Source organism: Dermacentor albipictus, chromosome 7, assembly GCF_038994185.2.
Source record: "Dermacentor albipictus isolate Rhodes 1998 colony chromosome 7, USDA_Dalb.pri_finalv2, whole genome shotgun sequence".
Lineage (NCBI taxonomy): Eukaryota > Metazoa > Arthropoda > Arachnida > Ixodida > Ixodidae > Dermacentor > Dermacentor albipictus.
In genome coordinates this window covers 108,027,674-108,049,761 of record NC_091827.1, presented here as the reverse complement: position 1 = coordinate 108,049,761, position 22,088 = coordinate 108,027,674, and the positions used below count along the sequence as shown (strand labels likewise).

General features: G+C 44.4%; 1 protein-coding gene across 1 annotated transcript in view; it reads left to right on the top strand.

The window, feature by feature from the left end:
- The window catches only part of LOC135903504 (cytochrome P450 2C20-like), a 135,357-nt gene extending 134,276 nt beyond the window's left edge, over window positions 1-1,081 (top strand). Inside the window, exon 9 of the mRNA XM_065433819.2 lies at window positions 804-1,081. Within this exon, the coding sequence (XP_065289891.2) occupies window positions 804-982 (179 nt within the window). The 3' untranslated portion in view covers window positions 983-1,081. The remainder of the gene's footprint in view (window positions 1-803) is intronic.
- Window positions 1,082-22,088: the final 21,007 nt, after the last annotated feature.

Here is a 22,088-nt window from a genome sequence, read left to right as displayed (position 1 = left end):
GTGCTAGATGTCCGCGCTGTAATATTGTTTTCTTCAGTTTGCAGTTGTGAAACGGCAGCTACCGCCGGGTACAGTTTAGTTGCTCCTTAAAACTTTTTGCCTTGCAAATATCGCTATAGGAATCATAAAGCTTTGCAGCCTGTAATGGACATGTAAAAAACCAGCAGCAACTGTAATGTTAGAAGTCTGAGCATCATAAACTGTAAGTATATAACATGTGAATTTTCTGCTCCCAAGAAACGCGGCTCTCCCTCACATTTTACAAACGTTCATCCGTCAAACCATACTGATGTAAGGCTATGCAGGTTATCTTTCGCAGAGTGATGCCTAGGGCGTATTTCTTGCCCTAGGTATAGCAAAAAGGTATTTCAAATAATTTGCGGATGTACATCAAAGCACTGAAAGTTAGCGTTACACTAAACTTCCCAGGTGCTCTTTGGTTTGCTTCGCCAGCCGCTATTTTATTTGATTGATAAAATTCAGATTTGACAGCGTCAACTCACCGAAGTAGCGGCACTACTTCATTTGATTACAATTAGGGCGTCATTTATCCCGTGAACTGCACCAGGTACTTTAACTGTATCCAACTATATTAAGGTTCCTGCCTATGAAGTCATATTTGTACTCTCATGATGTGTTTAGAAATTTTCTTCGGGCCCACGTGTGCAAACATCCTCACATCGTTGCGCACATACCTGAATGTGAGACGTTAGCTTAATAAAATGGCAGTGAACTGTCATTCTAACTTTTGCTTTCGCTATTGCATTATTTCATTTTGACTATTGCTCACTTTATATTTTCAGGGCGCAGGTCGTGTCCCGGAAATACTTTCGCCTCAATGGAATTGTTTTTACTGTTGACATTTGTGCTTCAAAAATTCCACATAGCCCTAGAACAACCACTGCAGCAAGACATAAATGATCCCGCTCTGACATTATCTGATTTGAAGCACTTGAAGTTTCGGTTCTTACCGCGTCGCTAAACCGACACCAGAATATTTCTACTTGGCCGCTTGCAAGCTCTTCGCACATATCCTTCTGTATGAGCATGAATTTTTTGCAAGACATCGACGTCGCATGGAAACCACCAGCCCATACAAATAAGTAAAATTCAACGATTGATTGATTGATTGAAAACTTTATTGTTCCACCGAGCTGGGGTGCCCGCCTCTTAACCTACACGTAGGTAGGGGAGGAGGACGAAGCAGTCCCGGTGCGTTGAGGATGGTGAGTCTTCACGGCCTCAACGGCCAGGCGGATTGCTCGACGCTGGTCGTCTTCAGCCTCGCTCTGGAGCAAGGCCTCCCAGGCTTCTCTACTGACAATGTTTTCCTTGGCCCCTGGGGAGCCAGCACACTCCCATATTATATGGTCTAGCGTACCTTTTTGCTTACAAATATTGCAGAGGGCGTCGTTATAGTCCCTCGTCTGTGATAAGTAGATCCAATGTGGTTATGTATAATTGTTTCCCTGGAGGCGTCGCCAAATGCGAGCGTCCTCCAGAGAGAGAGAGAGAGAGAGAGTAGTGATTGTAGTGATCGACAATTTCCCTGTACGTGATCATGCCATCTTTTATCCCTGGAACTGGCTGCTCTAGAGTTACCCGGTGGTAGAGTGCTCGGGCGAGCTTAATTAATATAATTAGCGCTCTTTTAAAACCCCAGCGCGATATAAGCAAAAGTACCAGGTAGCAATTTGACCTGCAGGTTTTAACATTAGTTTACAAATGTATCATATATTTGTTGTTCCATTAAATGATCATCACGGCGATAGCTTACGAAAGAGACGCAGAAATCCATGTCTAAAGCAAAATTTTGTGTTTTTCACTAGGAACACTTTTGTAAAAACTTTCAAATTTTCCGGTCATCACGTCACAAAAGAATTCCAATATTTCCAAGCGGATACCATTTGTACGAAGAACTTAAGAACAAATTTAACTAAATAAACCAAATACCACATTAAACGTCTTAGTTACAAATTTTCTGGCAGACGTTCTGTTAAAATTGAATAAGTTTTTCATAAGACTCCAGTTCCATTTTCCAGCATTTCAATACGGCCAAGTAAGTCGAAACAACTGACTTGGAATTATTTGTTGCATTTACGTGGTTAAGCACGCAGTACTAAGAAGCACGGCTCGCAGTGCAACCCTAGCTTGACGCAAAAAGATTGCGCAAAGAAAGGTTGCCATTGCGCTTCCCTCTTTCCGCTCTGTTATTCCGATTGGCGCTGTGCGAAACTTTTGAGTGGATGCATAGTCGTTTTAGCAGCAGGGGCGAGAAGGATCACTTCATCGCGCCGCGATGTACACTGTCGTCCTTTACGAAAGGGAACACACGAGCGCGTGGCCAGTGCTCTGTGGCAGCTACCTCCAACCAGCATCTAAAGAAAGCACGTCCGCTTTTGGCGTGATCTATTGGCAAACAAAATAACGAGTTATGGCCGGTAGGCAAGCGCTGCTAGATGACGCTCCCTAAAGCGCCTAGAGCGCGCCTAAAGCGCGCCTAAAGCGCGCCTAAAGCGCGCCTAAAGCGCGCCTAAAGCGCGCCTAAAGCGCGTTGTCTGCTGCCAACGAATCGAGCGTGGCGCGCGAACACGGTTAAAACGTGGAATCTGTCTCTCGGCTTACGGCAGTGACGCTTCACCTAAACTTTAACTATATAGGTGAGAGCGATGCACTCAGGGGAAGGTTTGGTTGTGGTTTATGTGTAACTGATAGAGTCTCTGTACCATTCAGTGATACTCTGAATCATGCAAGCTCCATGGCTTCGTCATGGAACTCGTATTTCCTTAAGCCACCGGTGAATACATTTCCGAGAACACAATATGCAGCATTATAGTTCTCCAGCAAATAAACGTGTGAATGTTCATGTACACATGCTTAGCCTCAGCCGTATTGTCCTTACGTCACGAACGAAAGTAGAAATGCCAGTTAAGACTTGGTCGAGGATAAATTTCAAACCGACCTTGCATGGCACTGACCCCCGAATTCAAGCCTCTACGTCCGCCGAGGACCTGCGTGGACTTCAATAAGACGGCGGTAGCGATTCCCCTCGGCTAAATGGTCACTATGTGTGTGCGACAATCGGCAGCAGTCCATCAAAACCGCTGCATGGTTTTCAGCCGAGTGGCGGCGCTATGATCAGTTCGGTCAGTGGACGAAGTTCAAGTCTAGGATCATTTAAGAATGTCGGTGTAAAGATAGTAGTGATAACGCTCTAGATCATACGTTTAACATATTGGCTCTAAAATACTACGAAAGGGAAACGTAGGATGCTGAACGCCTTGCGTACTGGTTTGATAAGAAGTGGTAGGGGCATGTGTTGTTTAATTCCTTTCTTGTGGACCAGGAGCCATAAGGCCATCAAAATAGCTCGTGATCCAATCGAGGAAGGCGAAAAAATTATTGGGTTTAGTAGTGCTGGCTACAACCAGCGCTATATTGTACAACTACAAGGAGGCCACTAAAAACAGTAAACAGGAGCGTTCAGGCTTTCAAGAAGGAGCGCTGTGTGGAGGACTCTCCGCACAGGCACAGACCTCAGGCAACAATTCAAGACGAAGACCGTTCGATTGTGGCTGCAGCAGCAATGAGGCCCGAGATAACAGTCCCTGAAGTACAGAAGGAACTTGGCATTCATGCGTGCGAGACCACTGTGAAGCGCCGCCTCGCAGAAGCTGGTCTCAAAAAGAAGGTTGCTTGCAGTAAACCACTGTTCGAGAAACCAACAAAGCCAAATGCCTGCAGTTTGCGAAAGACCACGCAGATTGGACTAGCTCCGAGTGGGAAAGTGTTGTATTCACCGACGAGAGTTCATTCACGACCCGGTGGAACCAGAGGCAAGGAATGTGGCGCCCAGACAACAGCGGGTAGGTGACGCTTGATGCTTAAAGGCAATTTTATCACTGCAAAAAATGGTAAAAAAACTCTATTGGATGTGTACCCTTTTTTATACATATACTAAACGACAGAGAACTTTCCCTGTCTACAAACCAGTACTTTTCGGGTAAGTGGGATTCTGCCTCGAAGGAAAATTTCTGTGGCGTTCAGTGATACTTTCAAAACACAAACCACAACCAAACCTTCCCCTGAGTGCATCGCTCTCGCCTATATAGCTTTACCTTAGGCGAAGCGCAACTGGTGTGACCCGAGAGACAGAGCTTCTACGTTTCGGCCATGCTCGCGCGCCACGCTCGATTTGTTGGCAGCAGACGACGCGCTGCAGGCGTCACCCGTTGCGCGAGCGGAGAGGGAGCGTAATCTAGCAGCACTTGTCCGCCGGCCACGACTCGTTATTTTGTTTGCCAGTAGATGACGCCAAAAGCGGACGTGTTTTCTTTAGCTGTCGGTTGATGGCACTGTAGGCAGCCGCCGCAGAGCGCAGGTCACGCACTCGCGTGTTCATAAGGGACGACAGTGTACGGCTACATTTTTTCGCTGCCAACTGCGTCAAAGGAGGGTTACACTGTGAACCACGCTTTGAAGTGCAGCGTGCGCGATTATGTACTATCAGCGTCAAATGAAACGTGAACACCGGAGCGCGTGGTGCAAGCCTTAAGTGAAGGTATAGCGCCCGCCGTCCAGTCATCATCAGTGACGGACGCGCACACACGGTTTGGCCGCACGGGGCTCGTTTAGGAGTCAGGCTGCCAGTGACACCGCGCTGCGCAAGTTTGCCGATTGAAAGAATCATGTGGCGCACAAGCGGCAAACCACATGAGCGAATCTATATTGATGGCGGTGCAAACTACTGCACGCGCACCGCTGTTCGTGTCAGCGAACCTTGCGACAATATTCGCCGTACACATCAAAATTTAGCTTCTGTTGTCTTTTATTCTTGTTTTCCACCTTTCGAATGTAAGAACCGCATCATAAGCGAGCATATTTCACAATTGGGGGATCGCGCGCTGCGGCCAAATCGGCAAATGCGGGCCTGTCAATCGTGATGGCTGGACGGCGCGCACTATACAAACACTTATGCTTGGGCCACACTCTCCGTTGTTCACGGTTGATATCACACTGATGGTACACTGAGCAAATAATTCGAAGCAGGTATTTCGACTAACCTGACTGTTTTGAAATGTTGAAACTGAGAATAAACAGGGATTGGGTGCCTCAGCAAGGCTGGCCAACGTCTAGGTAGGGGGATTTGTGATCACCGTTGACAAAGATAGGTCCTCTTATCGAAACTTTGGTCAGTCTTTCAGGGGCATCTTATCCCTGTTTGTAACTTTGCTACGACAGTGCGCTATAGTCCGTCTATGCTACCCCCCCCCCCCTTTTCTTTATACTGAAACCCAGAACTAGAATTTTGTGACATTCTTTTTCAACTTTTCAATGTAAAGCGAATGCCCCAAAATTTCTAAGACCCCATTATTGAAAATAGCTTCTTTGTTGAATCAATTGCTTTGACCTGTGTTGCAAAAGGTTTCTGCCAAGGTGAAGAATTATTCTGTAGTAACGTGGTTCGAGTACTTTGTGGCGACTTTTTTTTAATCTGTTAAGTGAAACAACAAAAAAACCTTTTTCACGGTGCGCTTTGCTGATGCCTCTTTTAAAATTCCTTCGAAATTCTTTGTGTTTACTATCAATATTCGTGAAAAAGAAATTTACTTGGGCTACGTGGACACCAGTAAAAGTATTCAATAACTTTTAAGTATTCCAGCATTATTATTCAGCTCTGTTAGTGTTTCCGAAACCTAAGCTTAAATTTTATGTGTGAAGTAAATATTATTTTGGGTGGCCTAATTATGAGTTGCAAAAAAGCTTTCTGATGTGAGTGCTACTTACTGCACGTCGTACATAGCTATGGAAGTGGAAGAATATAGTTTGAAGAATTTAGAATATTTAGTAATATTACTTGCTTCGCTCATTATACATAAATGTTTATGGCAGTAGCTATGACAATAAAAATTAGACCCTTGAATTATGCATAAAGTAAAATACGCCATTTTAAGTACACAAATAAAGTGCGCTGTAAATCTTAGAGAACAATTCTTCTAGACATGTGTTTCGCTTCATCGCTCGATGAACTACGCCGCATATCTAATTATGTTTAATTGCTGCAATTTATGTTATAATATGTAACATTACATTGCTCGTAGTTTAGCGGTTTCTTAAGGCTAACCCTTTTCATTACCAACTATACGTGTATTTGTCCCTTTGTCGTGCCAGCGATGACTGGTGGATGTGCTTATATTTGCAAATATTTTGGGACCAATCAGTCACAGTTAGTTATTCTAAGACCACGCACTGGGTATGAGCCTTAAATAAATTAATATATTTGGATCTCTATTGAAGCTTGAATAAATGAAGGTGAAATGCCATTGACCTGAATAAAAAGTGCTGTATCCCACCAAGTGTATTATTTTTTTTCCATTCAGAGAACGATCATATCTATCACCCGACTCCGTATCTTTCCTTACAATTTCTGATATTGTAACGTGGTTAAGGTAAAGAAAAAAATTAAATTGCGGGGTTTAACGTGCCAAAACCAGTTTCTGATTACGAGGCACTCTGATCACGAGGCCGGGATTCGATCCCAAGACCTCGTGCTCAGCAGCTCAACACCGTAGCCACTGAGCAACCACGGCGGGTCAGGTAAGAACAAGAAATTTGTGCAACTTTCTGCTACAAAAGAATGTTTAGTCGGCGAACGTGTGCCTAAGAAAGCAAATAACGCTCAAGCAGACCGGTGATGGCGAGCCCAGTCGCCGAAATGTCATCTGCGGGATAGCGACGTCTGCTATCCTTGTTTGACTTATCGTGCATTCCAGTGTGATGGCTGGTGCTCGCGCACGTTCTAGAGTGCGCACCATTATTTGCATGACGCAAGCCATCTCTTTGCAGACAAGCTTCTATAGAATCTCGTCTATGGAATTTTGTCTTTCATAGAGATGTCTATAGAATCGGCAGCAACGACCAACAAAGTTCTAATGCACGAAGTGGCGTCTTCCACTTAACGATGACATTGTAACGGTGAATAGCCGGTGAAAAGTGGTCACCGGGAAAAGAACAATATACCCTTGTCAAGCATCATGCCGATGCTGCAAACAGAACGCCAACTGAAAAGGCGGATATGAAATTGCAATAAAGTAAAATGGGTAGGAATGAATGTTTTCAGTTTGGTAGGGCGCGTAGAGCGGCTTAATACGCGCTACGTGTACAACATCAGGGCTTGCACGGCGCCGTTTTGATTTTCGCGACAACTTCAAGCACGGCCTAAAAGCACTCTACACCAAGATGTAAGAGTATCTTTTACTTTCTGAAATGACGTCGCGCATGTTTCTTCTAGTGAACACGGCAGCGTTTTGCAGACCCAAACATAGTCACCCGCCTACTATGCCACTATAGCTCAAATTTGCTTTGTTTGCAAGATCAAGATAAAGGGTGCCATTACGATTATGTTCTTCGATGACAATCGGTTACGTGACGTCAAGCGTGGCCACGGGGTGCTTCCTGTGAACCAGCTTCAATGGCATCGTCTGAGTTGCTTCCTGCACTGCCATGTTGCGCGCAAAGTTTATGCGCAGAAAAACGGAATCTCCTGCTTACTGCTCTATGTTAAATTACATAGATGACATGTCGCAAGGGCCTCGTTTAGGATTTCTGTAAAACCAATCATTTCTCTGTAGTATTCCGTGATTCTCCTCTAACTTTCTGTATCAATTTCAGTATCGTTTGCACTAGTTTCACTGTAAACGCAGTTGCTTTGCCAGTGATGAGAATTTGTATGGCACCATGTCGTAGCCTAATGTTGTCAACCTAAAATTTTGCCACTTTGGTCACTGTACATTAGGGATGGCACTTCGCTTTGGCCAAGCGGGCCTGAAATGTGCAGCCACGACGATTCACTTATATCGAAACGTTGACGTTAGAAAAGGCTGAACAAATTTAATCACAACTAGCTCTAAATGTCGGCAAGAAGGTTCAATAGGCTGTAGGAATCCTGCTTGACTTCGTTGTGGTGTCTTGCTCGGTGAGAGTCTCGGTATGTCTTCAGGTAACTGGCAGTATCGACTGTGAGGTGAGGTCTGTAACACTTATCTTGTATCCTCGCTAATGTATCGGAATAACGCTAATAATGGAACAACGCTCTCCCGTGATACCGTCATGGAAGGTTTACAGGTTGCCTGGGCGAAGCGTTACCGGAACATCAAGACAGTAGCTTGAGTAGACTGACTAAAAATTCCGAACTATTACATTGTTCTGCAGTGAAAAAGAAGACACTCTACGTATAAGTATCAGAACGGCAAGTTGGGACAGTTGGTTGGGATTCCTAGTAAGGTTTGTTATAGCGCAACTAAAGGCAAGGATAATAGACGGAATAAAACGACGACACAGCGCCGTATCGTCGTTTTACACCTCCTGTTGTCCTTGTCTTGGGTTGCGCTATAACAAACCTTACTACGTATAAGTACATGAGGACCGGGTCGCTGTAGCTCACTGCCCTACGATCCGAGTCTGTTCACTGCCCTTCGGCGAGGGCACCTGAGCCTATTTTGCCGAACAAAATGTCGTAATCCTGTTCTTCTTGCGGCGATGGGTTAATGGGGTGCGGAACAGGCACACTCTGGTATAACCATGCATTCTTTCCAACTTGTACACTGCGGTGATGGCGAAAGGCTGGACTCTGAGACTACGTCATCCGATGAGCCCTGATTGGTCATTTAGGTTTGGCAGCCAACTCATGGCTTGGTGGTCGATTACGACTTCGACGGGTCTGCTATATAGGGAAAGGCAAACTTTCGCCGAGACCAAGATGGTATTTTTTGTACGTTTCTTTTTTCCGTGGTAGAATAGTTGCCTTCTACATTAGAAAGCGACCGGTAACCATAAGCTATGGCCCTAGAAAATCTGCTTATCTTTTGCGCACACATGGCGCCGAGGACTTCGCTACTTGCGTTGGTGCGGATATTGGTACTACCATCTTCGTCAAAGTGTGGAAGCACCAGTAGTGAGTACAGGTACGGTTCATGTTCTTGAAATTGTTTTCCCTGCGGTGCTTCTAACCTAAACTCGGCTACCAATTTCGTAAGTATAATATGAAGTGCAGCGAAGACAGAAAGATTCTTGACAAATTGCATATAGAAGCACGTACACACAAAAAAAAACGTGACCCACTGTCTTCTTCTCGACAATGTGCTAGCAATTTGCGACGGCGGCTTTCTTCTGCCAGTCAAGACGGACTCCACATTTTTAGAGCGAAGCTGTCAATGGCTAGCCAATTCGTCCCTCCGCACCTCTGTCGCCTGTATGCCGAAAAGTCCTCCGGTGCGACCCCATGCGGATGCGGAAAAAAAACAGACAAATGAGCCCGGGCGATGGGCTGCGCCAGTTGTGACGTCATTGCTCTTCGTCGCAGCCGCGTTCGCGCGCAGCAATTTCTCTGCGGCTCGGAAATGTGTGAGCCACGCGTCTTACGTGCTCCTGAGGAGTCGCGGAAGATTTTAATAAGCAACCCTGTGAGCAGAAGTGTGAACCACCTCGTCTACGTCGTGGCGATGCTGCAGCCTGGGCACCAGAACAGGCTCGTGCAGCCGAGTGCAACCAGAAACTGCGTACCGAGGATCCGGCAGCCCACCAAGCTGACGTGTGATGACCCTTCAGTATTACCCCCTGGTAGACACCGGAGCCTCACGTGTCAGCTTCCCTGCTTAACCGTCAGTATCGAGTGCTTGGGCGGTAATGTTTTATGACGTAGCCCAGGAACAGGAGCTATTCGTACGCGAAGCGCCACATTTCCAGCTTTAGAGTGAGCCCAAACGAGTTGGTTGCCTCTCATAGTGTTCGATGTGGCTTGGACGGATCGCCAAATTTTGTGACGAAGACGACGACCTGCGCCAACTACACGTGAGAGGGTTTACGCTTCAAGCCTGCGAGCACCGGGATCACCAAGATCTGATACTTTGCAGGTGCGGAGCAATCACCGAATGACATGACCTTGAATTCTGCGAGGTCATGTAGCGTGACCAACGTGGTCATTTTTGCGATCACGCTCATCGACTCACTCATCTCCCACTCGCTCCAATCACACTCAACAGTATTAAGTCTTGAACGAAAATTCTCGGCATACGGAACTGGTCCTACCTATCGCCTGTACGTGGGAGAGGATATTGGTCCGCATACATAGCTTTGTTCAGATGACGACAAATTACGCAAAACCGCAGGGTTACGTCCTCCTTTACTATGGCTAGCACTCCCAGGGTTCTACTATGACACACAAATACCCAAGAAAGTGAATGGGAAAACGGTGCCGCGGTAGCTCGACTGGTAGAGCATCGCACGCGAAATGCGAAGGTTGTGGATTCGGTTCCCACCTGCGGCAAGTTGTTTTTTCATCCACTTTATTTTCCGTTAATTTATAGTTTCGTCATTTCATTTATTAAGCACAAGTAATTTGCCCTATATTGTCTTTGGTGTCAGTGTTCGTTGGCTTCTTATGATTTACTATGGCTAGAGAAGACGACCACAGACTCCTCTGCGGCTGGCGATTTCATCCCGAAGAATTTCTATGACTTGTTGCTTTACGGCTTATGGTTGTCTTCTCCAGACTCGGTGAGAACGCTTAAGCAGTGGTCAAGCGCAGTGTTCGATTAATATGTGATATCTAGCATTTGGCGCTTGTCGAATACACATTGATTACAAAGAGCAGTCCTTGTATACATCGAGGAATATTTTGACTTCTTCTTCTTTGGAATACAAAGACTAACACGAAAGCACGTTCAGGAAGTTGGACCGTCGAAGTGGGTGGGTAGAGTCCGAAAAGACGAATGCATTGCTGAATGTAGTATCTTTCTGCATAAATGTGATCTTGCGGTCTTGTTGGACTCTTGGCTAGATTTGACCACCATTACGTGCATTTTGTAAGCAGCAGCAACTGTTGGCAATTCTCGACCGGGGCTTCCATATTTCAGGCAGCTTCTGCGCCGGAGGAAATTATGATGCCGGCATGAAGCGGAATTCTGCCTTAATCTTCAAGTACGCATAGGGCTCGGTGACAGTGTTACATTCCGTTATATTGATTGGTCTACGGACATCTTTATCAACGTGAACATTGGTGGATGACACTGCCATGTTGCCTCATGAATTTCATACCGCAAAGTGCCTCCCGGGAGCATTGTTTCTTGTTAATGAAGGTCGCAGGATGAATCTGGTAAGATAACGCCAGCCACAGGTTGGGCCAGTGCATGGTTGGTCCTAAAGCAAAAGATGGCCGATGAGTCTGAGCGAGAAGCGCTTCGGAGTCTGGACTTAGGTGCTGCCAGGTAGTCGGCATTTTAACGTGGTCTTTCGCCCTGGTGTGGACGCTGTGCGTTGGTGGAAAAACGTCGTAGCAAGATTTCGCTGCATGCGCAGCGACAGCAGACGCAACCCGCTTCTCTGCAGTGTTAGCGAAGTGGTCGGAAGTGCGTCATACATCCGTTTTCATCAAGGTGCCACTGTGGCCAACCGGCGGGCGGGCTTGCGCTCTCTATAGCTACTGGTCAAGGAATTGTGGCGCTGCGGGGCGCTAATATGCGGGCGGGGGCGGGGGGGGGTGTAACGGCAAGTGGCACTGGCCAAGCTTATCAAATCAGGCTGAGGGTGTAGTGGTAAAGGAGCCTCTCGCGAGCGTAGGATTTTCTGACAATGTGAGAGATCGAAACCACTTGGAGCGGCGACCCAGGGAGACTGTTACGTAGTTCTAGCAAAATAGCCTCATTGTCTGTCGGTGCTCGTAGGAGCCTAGCGCTGATTCATTGCCCTTTAACATGAGCACTTGGCAGTAACTTTGATTAGTGCGAACTTCCGGCGTCTTTCCTAAGGCTGTTGTGAATTATTCTGCCTTAGAAGTATTGTTTCACACCCGTCATCAAGAACCTAACATGTCTTTTGATATATAGGGGTTCGCGTATGAAAACAGGCGAATCATTCCCTCCCTGAAGCACACTGAGTTTTAGCATATATTGTACGCTTTCTTTGTGCATGATGATCGTGAACGTGTCGAGAAAGGTGCTGCCACATATACACCACGTTGTAAGGGTGGACTCTCGGATGTCCAAAGAAGTCGCGGAGGCGTCTTATACAAGCCGCTGCTTGCCGTTGGTGTTCCAGTCATTAAACGTAGCAACCCTCTCGTGTGTTTTCCACCAGGTTTCTGACTCTCCAAATGATTACAGTGAAAGCTCGTTAATTCGAACTTCAATAATTCGAATTTATGGATAATTCGAACTGTACGATTTCGTCCGGCCAAGCTCCACAGAAGTCTATGTATGAAGAAGTCCGTTAATTCGAACACGAGAAGGTTTCCTCACGGATAATTCGAAATACGCTCGCCTGGCACACGGCCAGAGAAACGCGCCTACTGCCTACACACAAGGCTGTATTGCCTCCGAAACGGAGAGAACGGCGAGAGAAGGCAAAATCGGAAAAAAATCCAACCGACGCGGGATCAGCCAGAAGGCAGCGGCGGCTGCCACCTCTCCGTTCTACGTAACCTCCGAGAGTTCTTGCCCGCTGCGAATCTCGGAGGCTTCGCAAATCTTGTACAGCTGCTAATGCTGTGCGGAGATGGCACGCCAAGCGCCAAAACACAGCGAATCAAGTACGTCACAGCTGCGCTTGCAATCAAGAACCAACGAATTACGGCCTTCGCCACCTTCACATGTTCAGCGTCTTTGTCTCGGCAGTCTTCATCGGTTGTGCACCTCTGTTTTCAGCTTAGGAGGCATAGGCCGTCGCGATTCATTGTGATGGTGTTAAGCCTCGGCTAACATTCGTTTCATTAGACATCGGTGGTGTGGCACAGTCGGACCCAGAGCTTCGACTCGAAGATGGCGTGTGCCCGCGGCACACGCCATCACTTTTTGACTCGCCAAATTTCTGACATGCCCTACTGCTTCCATATCGCAGTGTACTGTTGCTCTCCTTCACTTTCGTTAGTTCGAACTTTCTTTAATTCGAACTGAAGCGGCTTCCCCTTGCGGTTCGAATTAACGAGCTTTTACTGTATATGTGCAAGATCGCTGCGTTCTTGCAGAACACGTGACATTGAGGTTGTCAGCGTGACCGCTGATTTGGCCACAATCTTCCGTGACTTCCCGGGTGGGATTCCGCACTTCAGTCGTGATTCTTGTAGCCAGTGGTCACCTCGCAGGTCCATCTATATGCTGCCGTTGCCTTCAGCAGTTCGACTTTCGTTTGTAGTGAATATTTGGTGCACAGTGAAGTAACACCTCCAAATATCATGTTCAAATGATACGGTAGAACCACACAAACCGCTCTCCCCTCCTCCGGGCACAAATATCTCACAAAACAAACACCTTATTCGGCGAAGTTGACTCAGAAAAGGAAGTAATACTCAATCACCAGAATCGTACAAAGAACCGTCGTCGTTTGTAGAAGTCTTATCTGTGGGTCAGGAGAACTGGCTCATTCACCATGTCAGCATAGTCCCTTCTGATCGCGTAAATTCGAAAGTGTAGACTGTCCTCCATGCCATCTGAAAACAGAAAAGAGACTTTCAAGTTAAAATGGGCGACAACATAAGAGTAAAATCGCATGTAAGGAGGTGCGCCTTGTGCCTAGTGATGACATTCTAACGGTGGTTATAGAGGGAAGAATGGTTACAGCAAAGGCATTAGGTTACAGGGGTGACCCTTGCCCACTACCGGAAGGTAGGAAATGAAGTTCGAAGCACAAACGTTGCGCGTCTCTCTTATCCACTTCTGATATTACCGTCCCAGCCTAGACGTGCATTCCCTATTAGCATATTGTCGCAACAAATACAACAGCAATATATTACTTTTTAAAGTCACACATCTATTATTTCGGTACGTTAAAGTTGGAAAATTCATCTGCTAAAAGCGTCTCTGTCCTCATGCATCCTTTGATACGTCCAAAAGAATATTATTCATCAGCAATGTACCAAACTTAAGTAAATTATACTTTTTTCCAACAGCGAAATCATCACCCCTAAAACGTAATGAGATATAGTACGACAAGAGAGGGCGAAAATCCAACAAGGTGGCGACACTTTGGTGAACCCTATACACGACCCTAAAGAATTTGAAAGCGTCCATTTTCGTTTAGGTTATCATTTAAAATATCGGCAGATATACTTAGGGCTGCTTACATGTGCACTGCGAAATGATTAGAGTCACTTTGATGAAATGGTTTCGATTGACTTCTGCTGCAAGCATTAAAATTATTTCTGCTCCTTCGATATGTGTTTGCGTATGCCCGGTGATCCTTATTTAAATCGTATGGAAATGTGAGAAATAGCTCTTTGTAGGTACCATAATTCTAGCTCTTCTGCTGGATTATGCAGAGATCTTGATATTGCTGGCATGAAAAATGAAAACGTATAATAACTAATTAGGAAAAAGCCACTAATTATCATCTGAAATAATTAATTTACGGCGCATATTGCAATCTACGAATTGTAGGCGGTGAGTTTATATGACGCAGACACTTCTAATGATTTTTCAGAATGATGCCACTTTGGAGTTATACGCCACAAAACTCACCGTAAGTATGCGCTGCTGTATCGCTTACTTTTTTTTAAAAAGCTCTTTTATGCATTGTAACTCAAATATAACTGAAATATCCGTGTAGTTCATCCCACACTTCGGGAAATAATGTTGCGAAATGAATGTCATCGTGGAAATTAACTTCAAGTAGCAAGGTCACCAGCTTCAATTCGTGAAGTGCAACATGTGCCCTAAAGTAAATATGAAGCAAATATCCCACTTTGCTTAATTAGTGGAATATGGGTTTCAATTTCTCATGCTAGTGATGTCCACCTCTCGAATAGTCTAGCTTGCAGACCAGAATTATGGTATCGGCCATATGTGATTATTAAAATTACGTAAAACTAAACAATTATCACACTTGGCGTTGGCCACAGACCGGCTCAATTTACACATTTATGACGCTGCCGTCGAGAGTTCATCGCAGTAGACACAGGGCCGATGAAATACGAAGAGGAAGTTACGCGCGGGACTCCGGGCGCTCACTTTATACACTAAATACATAGCGTCACTTCCTCCCCATTGGCTGCGCAACCAGGTCTCCAATGATCTACGCACTAGACCACAGTTTTGGTCATCCAGATGGCTCCGAGGTGACGTTTGCAATGACGCGTGCATTAGACACGCCTTCACTCAGCCAGAACTGCCAAGATCGAGAAGAATGACAGCCGCACTTGTATCCACTTTTGCATAGGTGTTTGCTTTTTTTTAAATTTTTGTTCAAATGGAAGAAGTTGATTTGAGCGACGTTTTTTTGTGCATACACTTCTAATTGAACTGTGATTGCTGATGATCACCTACTGCTCATATTATTCTAAATAGCACCTGTTCATACATAATTTCGTTCATTGTAACACAAAAAAAAACGTGTTGAGAAAGAAGAGCCACCATGCCATTTGGTATGAGTGTTCGTCTCACACCCCAAAAGGCGGGGGATGATTCCCACCCACACTCACACGCACCAGATTTTGTTTTCAAATCCATCCTTTACTTTGTTCACTGGAACTTACTGAGTACTTTGACGTCCATTTAACAAATCTGACATGCTTTCGCTCTATACGACATCGACCATTTTGGTACCATCGATTGCTCACACCGCGGACAGCAAAGGATTTTCGCGTAATTGCTCTCGCGTTAGAAACAAACTGGTTGCTTTCAGCAGGAACAAATTCTTATTGTTGCAAACGTTCATTATAGGTAAAAATAGACGCATTACGTTGAATTTTGTGATTCACTTTGATATATTGGTCCTGCAGTTTAAACGCAGCACCAAAATCTATCTTAGTATTCATTAATCATCTAGTGAGCTATAGATTCGCAAAATGAGCAAATAGTTGCTTTCAACGAAAACGGTACCAGTGTAAACCGCCTGAAAATGTTATTTTTTTGGCAGTGCGACGACTTTTTGCAAACGTCCCCTGGTTTGAGTGCAGCTGTTTATTTATTAGGCTACTACGTCCTGTATCCGAGTATGTAATTGGGGGGGGGGGGATAGGATGCATGCTCACAGTGCATGCCTTGTCATGTATTTTATGTCATGACATAAACGGTATGTACATGATGCCTTCGTAGTGATTGCTTTAACCTCACACAAATGAATGACATACATGCGTGACATGTCATGAATCACGTTTGCGCCAATACATGGATTTCATTACATTTTTGGAATCAGTGAGATCACAGCTTTTCATGGCATTATATATTGATATAGAGGGTGTGCCAGCTAACTTTAGGCTGAGTTTAACATAGGAAAATGCCATGTAGCGGGACAGAACAATGGTAATGTTGTTTGCCGTCGCCTGGAGTTACTCAGACTATTTGTTCCCAACTAATTAGACAAAGGAATAAGTCTCAATTATTTCATCAACATCTCAAATATAATAATTACATAGAATGTGTCAAAGTGAAAATTGCAGCGAGACATGAAAAACTCCTGATATAGCTTTCTGTTGCTCAATACGTGTTACAGAAATGCATTTTTCCGAGTCCCTCGAGCGGCCACTCACACGGAAATTTTACGTGCATTTGCGGTCTTCTTTCGCGGTCGGCAAAACATTTTAGCGTAGGATGTATTGAACAACAGAAAGCTGTATCAGGAGTTTTTCATGTCGTTGTACAATTTTCTCATTGATAATTTTCATCTAATTATAATATTTGAGTAGTTGATCATTTTTAAGAATAATGATCTGATTAGGCGGAACAAAAAATATAGTGCAAGTATCTCCAAGTGACGAAAAACAACATTGTTACCTTTCTTCGATCCAGCTATGCGGCATTTGCATAGCATTACACTCTGGCTAAAGTTAGCGCGGACACTTTATATAAATGGTACGCGTAACATGACATCCGTGCATATCTCATATGAACGACATCTCATAAAAGTCATCACATGAATGACGTGCGTGTCTTAACATAAATGATTTCAGTTGCATGACTATACATATTAAATTGTCAACACATTTGCAGTATACACATTCTGTAAAAAATGACGACGCCATCACATCCGCTAAGATATTTCAGTCATGAATATCATGTAGTTACATTCATGTCACATCATTTATGTGGTACATGTCTTGTCATCCATTCACGTCATGGACTTTCGATACATAATTTATTAAAAGTAATCTTACATGAATGTCATAAATGGGATGACAATAACTCGATTGAATGACATGCACTTCTTCAGACTTATTCAGAATAGCCATTTCATGACATGCATGTGTGGCAACACTGGCATGCCATGCCACGCATAGCATAAATTAATTGGTATGAATCCTATGACTGCATATCATGACCTGCCTGTATGCCAAGCCATGACACGAGAGAGAGAGAGAGATAATTTAATTGAAAGAACGCAGAGAGGTCGGCCTGAACGATTTTCATGAAGGGCACGAGATGCCTGAATGCATGGCATGTCATTATTACAATAAGAACCTATGCCAACCAAGTGAGCAATTGTCTGTACTAACTTGGGCCGATAGCTGAATGCTCGTAATCGTGAAGCCGTTATGGTCGTGGCGTCGTCATTACAGCTTCGTAATCCAACTTTCACATCTGATTCTTGCGTGCTACCTGCGATTAAGCCAGGGACACGCCCTAAGTAGGTTCAGGCATTTCAGCAACAAAACATCGGGTATGGTTGGATCCGTTAAACCAGCGATTGAAACGCAAGTTTCTCACGAATGCGCATCCTTAAGTGCCAAACTGCCACCTTCTTGGTCATTTGGAGCTGAGAGAGAACTTGCGTTACCAGGCCGTTTATTGAAGCAAGGCCTTCTCCTTGCTTGCGCCCATAGTGTCCCAGTACGAAAACACTGCATCGAATTCCACGATGGAAGCGTCAACAAAGCTCGGTTGGTAGCGTCTTCCCGACCTATGTCCTCAGTGTAATTCAAACACTTTATTTACAGGCAGGCGCCAAAGTCGTGAAATTATGCGGATGGTGGTGGATCAGGAAGGACCCCGAGGTTAGGAATTAGGCAAAGGAATTACTCCAAAATTTTGACCGCGAGTTTCCGCGCTCACCGGCCGCGCTGTGTTCATCTCGCTCGATGCATTGGCTGCGCATCTCCCTCGACGAGCGAGACCTGTACGCGCCTGACACCATGCTGGCTAATTTATTTAAAACACGTTGACGGGCTCGTTGGTTTAAATCCATGATAGAATGTGTATGGGTGACTGAACCAGTACGTAGAGAGAAGCAGACACACAAAGAAAGCGCTTTGTGTGTCGGCTTCTTTCTACGTCCTCGTTGAGTCACTGACTACACATTCTATCATTGTTAGTTTAGTTAGTAAGCGAATGTTTACAAGTTTATACGGCCGATAAAACTACTACTACTACTGCTACTTCTACTACACTGTCTGTCCTCGACTATGCTTTTGTCCTAAGGCAACCAGCTCGAGCCGCAAGTAGCACGCCACTTCCCTTTGTGTTAACGTACATATTTTTCTTCCGAACTGATTTTTTGTCACTCTTGTAAATCCCCATGGTTTTTTTGTTTCCATTCTTTCCATCCAATTTGCTATCTGTTTCTCTCACTTTCGGTCTGATTCGACATCGTTATCTATCTACCCAATCAATTACCCTGTACTTCGTTGCTAACTTTCTTGACCTCTTTATCGATTCAGCGTGCATGCTTTTTGGATACAAGTGTTTGTACACTTTATCCTCCCATTTGTTTTGATCTATGTTTCTGAGTCTACAAACTAATTTTGCTCTCACCTTCTTCGTCATCAAACGAGGTCCAACCCATGTCCTCTTGAACTGCCTCATTTGTGGTTTTGCGGTCAGCTAGACCCACCTGGCCCACCGTTCTATAGTTAACTTCCAACCCCGACAACATATTCGACTTTAGGCACAAGATAGTATTAGCGAGCCTTAGCATTGGCACGGTGAGTTTTTTCCAGATTCCACATACCACTTCACACTTATTCTGGCCCCAAATTGTCATAGGTTTTAATATTGATGCATTCCCATTCAACATTATTTTCAGGTGATCTTGGCAGGTGCATAGCTTCTTTTTCCTTCGTTTATGTATACGCCGAGTTCTTTATTTTAGTTGGCTGTGGGTATGCTTTCTTTTTAAATCGACACCAGCAAGTTACTTGTCTCTTCATTAAAGATGATAATTCGCGAATTCTCTGTGCTAAACTTAATGCTTAGATTTGTTGCATTGCTACATATATTGGCCACTGTCTGTATATATCTTGCTTTGTCCGCTAGTAGTACTATGTCGTTGGCATACACCAGTGCGGTACCTTCTATTTGCACCATTTTTCTATTTCGTGCGTACGATAAATGAAATCCGAATTGACACTTTTGCAATTGCCATTATATACCCTTAGCATAAATTGTGAGCAACTGTGGAGGCTGACGGCAGCTTAGCATCAGTCGGTGAACTTCCACAACTTCATTACAGTTTCAACATTCCCATAAAATTTTTACTCGGTTGGCTCAGCAGCTCCACAAAATCGTTATCTATGCCTTCGTGCATTAGAATATCTCACAAGAACTCCCTGTGTACGTTGTCATAGGCTCCCTTATTATCTAAAAAATTTATCCGGAAAGGTCTATTCTGGGCGACTGACATCTCCATGACTGAGTTCGAATAAAATATATTCTATGCTTCTGCGTGGTTTGAACGCGTCTTGTAGTTCCCCAAGTATATCATTTGATTCTGCCCGTTTCGACAGTTCCAATTTCATTGCCTGCATTGCCATTCCATAAAGGACGGATGCTACTGTAACTGTCCTGTACAAGCGCGACCTACATGCATCACCATTTCCTTAGAATATGATGTTCACCTTGCTTTCGCGCCATTTATTTGGAATTTGAGCTGAACAAGGCTTTCTATTGTAGCAAACTTAGCCCTAACCGTGTCTGTGATTTACTGCAGCGTGGGGCCCCCTTCAAAAATGCTACCCTCTTCATCCCTTATAGTCTTCTGCAAATTACTTGTTGGATCTCCAAGTACTCTTACGTGGTCCAATGATTTTTTGGTTCGCCTTTGTATTTTTGCAAATGTAATGCACCCGACGCTCGCTCGTGTATTTAATCTTCTTTTGCACTAGCTCACTAGCCACCTTCTTTCTTTTCTCGCTATGTGTTCCTTCCAAGGAGCAACACTTGTTTGTATAATGTCAACTTTTTAGCTTTTTCATGATCGCTAGACACCTGCTTACTCTCTTCTATCGCTTGTTTTATTTCCCTGTTGCATTACTTACGTGGCTTGCTCTTTACAATGCCACATATTTTTTCTTTTACTTGTCTGTCTTACCTCCTCCTGCATAACGTACACCAATTTTCTATATTCCCACATGGTTATAGGATAGAATACTATTTTCTTTGTTTTTTTGCAATATGTTATGTGTTTTTCATTCTGTTTTAGAAATACTGATTCTATTGGTTCGTGTTTTGCGTAGGCGTGGTAGACGATAAATACTTATTATCGGTTAGCGTAAACATGGAAGGACGGAAGGGAACAAAGGCTACGGAAGGAAACAAAGTTCCCTTCTGTCTTTCCTTGCACTAAGCGATCATAAATATTTATGGTCACCTGAGCAATATGAACCAAGTCACCCATCAACATGTGCTTCTGGATATCTTGCGTGTTAATCTATTGTCTATATAATCCATTAGTAGTTCGTCGACCATATCTGATACTAAGGCGCAATGTATACATGACTGCCTCTTTCCGTACTTCCGCGTTACCATTTCATGGCCCTTATTCTCCCTGATGACTACTATATGGCGCAGGTCATCGCACAAATTCAGCACTAAAGAACCACTGCAGTTACTATATCCGTCTAACTCATGTATGCGCGCGTTCATATCTTGCGCTAATATCACCATACCCGAGTTCTTGAACTCAATAATGCTGCTTTGAATACAATCAATCAATTCCTTATTTTTTAGTTTACTATCACTACCTATCCACAAGCAGACTACTCACACCTATGTATTTTTGCCTTGGCATGTGCCGCTAATACAAAAATGATCCTTACATGTCTCTTTTCCTCTTTGCCACTTCATGCATCGCGCAGTTAGCATGCACACGCCATCGGCTTTCCTGGACCCAGTCATTCTGTCTGCGGCTCCAAATCTCGTAGATGTGTTCAGTCGAAGCGTACGCTTTTATCCTTCAGCTGGGTTCAAATTTCCAGTAATTTTTTTCTAGTTTTCCATCAGTTGTATGTTTTATCCCAACTCCTTGTGGTTCAATTCAGCCCTTTCGAATGTATGGGTGGATGGATGTTATGAGCGCCCTCATTGGAACGCGGTGGTGGGGTACTCCACAAAGCTTTTGTTATTATATATCCTAATGTCCTACATAGGTTAAAAAAGAAAAAAAAGGAAAAAACACACTATGAACTCCAACAAACAATTTTTTGATACCCTATTGCGAACTTTGGTGTTGTAGGTCTGTGTTTTTTGTCGTTTCCCTACTTTTCTTCCACCAACCTTCCACTCGCCTCTTACTAATCTCTAATGTGCACATGTTTACTTTTGTACTGCTCTCGCTGAATCCAAGGGCTTCAAGAAGGCCAGTGGTGCCTAAATCGACTACTGGGCAGACATCTTGACATTCGAATCAAACATGATCCATCGTTTCCCTAGCTATACCGCAGCAAGCACATGCATCCTCTTCCTTCTTATACCTAACTTTATAGGTGCGTGTTCTAAGGCATCCCGACTTCTTCGAAAAGTAACGAACTTCCCTTTGTGGTATAAATTTTTTCTTTCGTGATTTTGTTTTTTTCCTCTTAAGCAGTTACCCGTGGCAGGTTTCTTTCCCATTACCGCCACCCATGAGATTATTTCGGCCTCTCTGACTTTCCGCTTGACGTTCTTTGTTGCTGTGTTGCCCACCCTACAGGCCGCATATTTGCTGACAAGCTTCCTAGTTCTTTTCCTTCAATGTGCATCAATGTTTTTCCTGTACAGATACCAGAACACTCTCCCAGCCCATTTACTTTCTTCCATAATCCTCAATCGTTCTTCATAATAAATTTTACTGTTACCTTCCCTCACTTCAAAACCAGTCCAGCCCATATCACCCTGCACAGCTTCATTTGT